Here is a 5,673-nt window from a genome sequence, read left to right as displayed (position 1 = left end):
TTGATTCCCATTTTGCAATTGAAAACACCTTTTGACCTTATTAAGCGGAAAACGCTGCCAAATGGGATGAGGGAGAGGTGTGTGAAAACGCCAAAACCCGGACAAGGGCTGGCTCATTGTTAAGTGAGCGTAATTTATTTGGGTCAAGGCGCCGCCTTGACGGGTGCTGACTTCAGTGCCGATTCCAGGACCAATCGGACCTTGGTCAGATGTTCAATGAAAGGCTAAATTTTTGGGGAAGTAATTTGAAAATATTGCAGAAATGGTTGCTGTGCTCATATGAAAAATCATTCCAACTGACAGCTAGATAAAAATAACATTACTTTGAGAAACTATACTTAAGCTCGAGAAAATTAATTTCATAATACAGGGGTTATGGAATGGATTTTGGGGTAGCCTACTTCCTCTCAAGGGTAAATATTCCTTTAAGTTTTTATTTTCGCTGGAAATTTCCTCTCCCTGCGTCCATCGCCGTTTCGATGGCGTCAGCAAATCGAGTGCAAGATCGAGATCAACCTCGGATTTTGCATCTCAACAATTATATTAAATCCTATAGCGGGGAGCCAAGAGAGGTGGGGGATTGGTAAAGAGCAGCTGCAGAAGCAGCAGAAAATAGAGTGCTCGATTCCGTGAATGGAGAAACTGCTGAGACTTGAGGCTTGGGCAAGAACCGACAGAGATTTTAGCACCTAAGTAGAGCCATCCACCCCCCTTGGGATGCCGATTCCCATAAGCTGCTTGTGGATGGCTGAGCCAGCAGTTCCAGCTCCGTGGGAGAATCGGAGAGAAATGGAGAGTTCAACTCTAAAACCCAGCAGAAGGGGAGACGACACTGAAAATCGTTTTGCAATCGCGATGATGATGAGGAGATAATAATGATAATGCTGATGCTGGGGAACCACACGAAACACCTCCTTGGTGGGCGGGCAGCTCATTGCACAAGCCCTCGCTCTTTGACAGTTTTTTTTTTTGGGATCACTCAGGGAACATAAATGTAACGCCATTATCTAAAGAAATCTGTAGCGGAAAACATAACTCAAAAATACACACGGCAAATACAAGTTAAAAATAACAAAAACGAATAAAAAATACAGGGGGAAAACAAGAAAAACATAAATGAAATAAGATATTTTAAATTAATTGTCGGCGAGTTAGACCGGGGCCAGGAACGAGGAGGGAGCCGAACCAAAAAACAGTTCTATGGGGACAGCTCCCTGCACGTGACCGGCCACGCTACGAGCAGAGTGAGGAGACTGAAATGCGAAACAAAAACAAAATGAACATTTAGATTAGATCAGAGGCAGGCGCAAAAGTTCATTCAGCAGGAGGCAGGTGGGGCAGAGAACTGAGTCGGAACAGCACGAACAGCCTCGACTTGTGGGATACCCAGCACGGTTACCTTTCTGAATACTTTGAATATTATATACAATTATGAAGCCGAAAATAAGACAAAAAACTACATATCAGCATAAAATATTCTTAAAAAGAAAGTAAATATTTTAAGGAATGTTCAAAGTTTCATACATTTAATATTGCGTGTTTCTACTCCTTTCAAAAAATTGCAAATTATGCAAAGCCAAATGAACTCCTGAACGAATATGGCCGGCGCAGAAGGAGAACGAAGCTGGAGATGAAGAAATTTCAACATTTCTCATAGAAAGACATAATTTTCAATTTAATAAAGGTCAGGCCAATAAAAACCTATTTAAACTCAGGATAGATGCGTGCTACGTGCACCTGAATGGAGCAGCCACCAAACGGAAGGGTTGCACCAGGGAGCGAACGGGAAGGGAATTCAATGTGCACGCTGTCTGCATGCAAAGTTTCACAGGAGCGAGGGAGATGCCTGGCCATGAATGGGATCGCGCATAGTTGCATGTGCGCCTTGGACCTGGCCAAGATCAGGGCAGAGATCAGAGTGAAAGAGGCTGCAGCAGGGAGAGGACACAATAAAATCAAGGCGATAACCATCTTTAATGGGGGCCCAGGCTGAGAATGATCTCTCTCTCTCTCTCTCTGTCTCTCTATCTGTAGCATATTAAATTGTTGAATCAGTCACTGGGGAAGAACACGGAAAATAAGCGCTGAGCAGACAAATCGGAGCACGTACACAGAGTCCGAAATTAATGACAATTGCTGATTGTGTGCGATAAGCCCGATTCGGGTACTCGGGGAAACCGCGACCCAGCAGCAGCAGAAGGAGGTGGAGGAGGGAAACATCATATCCAGAACTGAGAGCCAAGAGTCGAGTGAAGGTGCGCAAGTAGATCTCTGCCAGGTGATAAGGACTGGATTTTTAAATGGAGATGGAGAATGGGAATAGGAACAGGGACAGGGACAGGGACTGGTAAGGAGTGAGGTATCAAGAGAAGCGACAAAAATTTCTTGTCGTAAAATGGTATTGTGTTTCCCCTCCCTTCCCCCTTTTTGCCTGTTGCTGTGGCCAAACAAAGGTGAGTTAGGATGACCCACGCCGAAGAATTATTATATGTCTCATAAAATATTTGAACAAGTCTATAAAAGCCGCGTAATTCTCTTCTTCGGCTGTAACTGCGACTGCAATTAAAGCCGCCGCAGAGGGGAGATGGTCGTAAAAGGAAATTGTTTGGACACTTTTATGTCTCCCTTTCGCTTAGATGAAGAGCGAGCACATAGAGGTAGAGAGACCATGGTCCAGCTCTACGACGTATGAGCAATGTGCCGGGAATGGATTACGGATTCCCTTACTTTGTGAGCGCTGTAATTGATATGGCGCCAGACAATTAGTTGGAAGGAGGGCCCACACGGGGCGATGAAGAGGAAGATGGATCCCTATCAGGAAAACTGCTTCGATTTTTGTACTTTAATTTTTTCTTGTATTTGAATATGATTTTAAAAAAATCCTATCCTTTACAATACATAGCCTATACATTTTTCGGATATTTAGTCCGTATATAGAGGGGAGACGTACAAGTTCCGTTGGATTTCATTGCTTTGATTGGTGTACATAAGTAAGTGCCAGCATGGGTTCGGTTATATTGCATTGGAATGGAGCTTTACATCTATTATCACAGCATCGTAATACAAGGAAACGGTTGGTAATCGATAAAAGGTGATCTTAGGATCTAGCAGAATGCACGGCAGATCTTGGCGAGCTGTCGTAATAAATAATACAAAGAGGCTTAGATCTATTAAAAAAAAGGAAATGCATGCAATATATCTAGATAATATATATGTATGTCTAGAGATATAAATATAGACATATATATATATCTAATATATGTATATGTACATACATATATATGTATATGTATATGTATATGTATATGTATATTTATATGTATATGTATATGTATATGTAAGTATAATCGAAGGTGGTAGAGGAGGGAGGTGTATATTTCCCCCATGGTTGTCTCTGTTTGATCGGGGACTTAGGTTTTCCATATTCAAGTTTTCATAGCCTGTGACTGGATCGTTTGTGATTTGTGACTCGTGACTGGTGACTCGTGACTTTGATTTAATAAATAGCGAATGGTAAATAAATAAAAATGTCTTGGGATGGTGGAATGAGCCTCGTTATGGAGCGGAGGTTTCTCTGGTTGCTCCCTCTCTTTCTCTGGTTCTGTTTTTTCTGTCTGCTCTCTCCTTCCTTTGGTCTTCAATTCGATTGTGTCCTTCCCCGACCCTGGTTGGGCTGCCTCCGCCTAGGGGCGGTGCCTTGTCTTTGTCTCTGATTCCGGCAGAGCTGCTTGCGCTGTCTGGCAAGGATCTTCCAGGCGTTGTTCAAGTACTGTACGTACTCGAATTTGACGAAGCGTGCGTCCACGGCAAGCTGCACGGACTGGGTGGGCTGCTTGGCGGGCAGGGAGCGGGCTGCCAGTGCCGCCTCGTGGTGCAGCTGGACGAGTGGCGTCTTGAATTGTTGCAGGCGCTTCTCCATGAGCTCTCGGCTCAAGATCTTACTGTGTAGGAGAGGCACGGCCCGCCGGCTGTTTTTTTGGCCCTTACTGGCGTACAGACGGTTGGTGGCGTTGATGGCCACCTCAACACTGCAAAGTACGCGGCGGGCGCTTTTGCGCAGGCGCCCCAGTTCTGCGGACATGACACTCTCGGTCTGGGTGTTGGAATAGTCCCAGTGGAGCTGGGCGTGGCGCAGGTAGCTGAAGGCCCCCACGTAGAACTGCAGATCTCGGTGCACGTGGCGCAGGTTGAGCTGCAAGAGAAGAGGTAGAGAGGGGGAGGTTAGTATGGGAAGGAAAATCTCTTATACCGTTATAATATCTCTGCCGCCCCCACCCCGCCACTTAGGCATTCCTGATAAAAGCTCGGGGTTGATTGAACTCAGCCAGCGCCGCTGCTTGTGTTGACGCTGGCGTCGCTGATGGCGTTCCACGTGAAAGTGAAAAGCGCTCTCAGCTCTGTGCGCTCGCCTAACTAACTTTGCTCTCGTCGGCTCGACTGGCGTCTCTCGTTCGTTTCATTCATGTGCGCGCTCGCTCGTGTTTCGGGGAATCCACACGACTGGTCTTCGCTGGCATGAATCACAGTACGCTCGGTCTTGCTCTCCAGCCCCTCTCACGCTCACTCTTCCACACACGCTGCCTGTAAGAGTGTGTCATTTACAGTACATGAGCGTTGAAAACTGCTCAAACATATTATCGTTAGCTCTTTCCTTCTCCCCGCGCTGACGTTCATCGATCTTGATCACGCTTTGCTATCAGCAGAATACATACATATGTATGTAAATTAAACAACTGCGGTAGCGGATTGTGTTTTTAAAAAGTTTTTATTTTACTTCGAACTTCACTGATATAGATTTAAGTAGAGGGTCACAAAGGAATTCCGGGCCAAGGGATTGCGCGATCTTAATATTTAGCTAGACTTTGCGGTGTCGCTGCTGGATCAAGACTGATTTGAACTTTCTGATCTTTGCATCGTTGATCCCTTTCGGGAATCGTTTTTCTATAAACATTTCAATTGATTTCGCCATCCCGAGTATTAGATTTCGTCATCCAAAGAGAGAACTGTAAAAGGCCTAAAGTGCAGGATCTGCAGAAAGCCGGGAGTGAGATTGTTTATGAGAAGCCGGGTGTGGGCAAACATTGGTTTTCCATTTAGGCGAGTGTCAAAGAATGGGATTGCGGCGGGGGCGCTTGAGATTGTACATCTTAGAAATCAATTAGGCGGAGGCCCAAGATTGAAATTGTTTTCGTTTTGGAAAACCAAAGATTGTTTACAACTCGTATAAGAGCTCAATGGAATTGGGTACGTTAACTCCCCCCATTCTTAAATGTTTCGTCCCGATACATTTTGAAGTTCTGATAGAGCTCTAATTTCTTCTGACAGTATTTGAATGTTGCTTTCCACTATTTCTTCTGACGGTATTCTTATTGATTTAATAAGTACAAATTTGGTTAATTTATAGCAGAAGTAAAATAACATTAACAATATCAAAATGATTAAAAATAATGTTGTTAATGGTAAGGCCGTATTACCTAATGTTATAAGGGGATTTAAAATATTAACATTATCAAAAGAAAATTGCTTATCATTTGATTGTATATAATCAACTAATTCAAAATCGCTATATCTATGATGCGATATATATTTTAGAATTTTACCCTTATCATTTATGTGGCTTATATTATTTATTACAATTGTGTTGTTGAATATAAGGAGATACGATCCTAACAA

At 43.8% G+C, this 5,673-nt stretch overlaps 1 protein-coding gene across 1 annotated transcript; it reads right to left on the bottom strand.

The window, feature by feature from the left end:
* Positions 1-3,319: 3,319 nt before the first annotated feature.
* On the bottom strand, positions 3,320-4,291 carry LOC113566277. Its single transcript, XM_026991230.1, has 2 exons — positions 4,250-4,291; positions 3,320-4,192 (listed from the first exon to the last, which is right to left on the bottom strand). The coding sequence occupies exons 1-2, from the start codon at positions 4,289-4,291 to the stop codon at positions 3,638-3,640; spliced, it is 597 nt and encodes a 198-aa protein (XP_026847031.1). The 3' UTR covers positions 3,320-3,637.
* Between the last annotated feature and the right edge of the window lie 1,382 nt (positions 4,292-5,673).

The sequence above is a fragment of the Drosophila persimilis genome, unplaced genomic scaffold (assembly GCF_003286085.1).
Source record: "Drosophila persimilis strain 14011-0111.01,24,50 unplaced genomic scaffold, DperRS2 tig00000653-arrow-arrow-pilon, whole genome shotgun sequence".
NCBI classification, from domain to species: Eukaryota; Metazoa; Arthropoda; class Insecta; order Diptera; family Drosophilidae; genus Drosophila; species Drosophila persimilis.
This window is presented reverse-complemented; position numbering and strand designations above follow the sequence as displayed.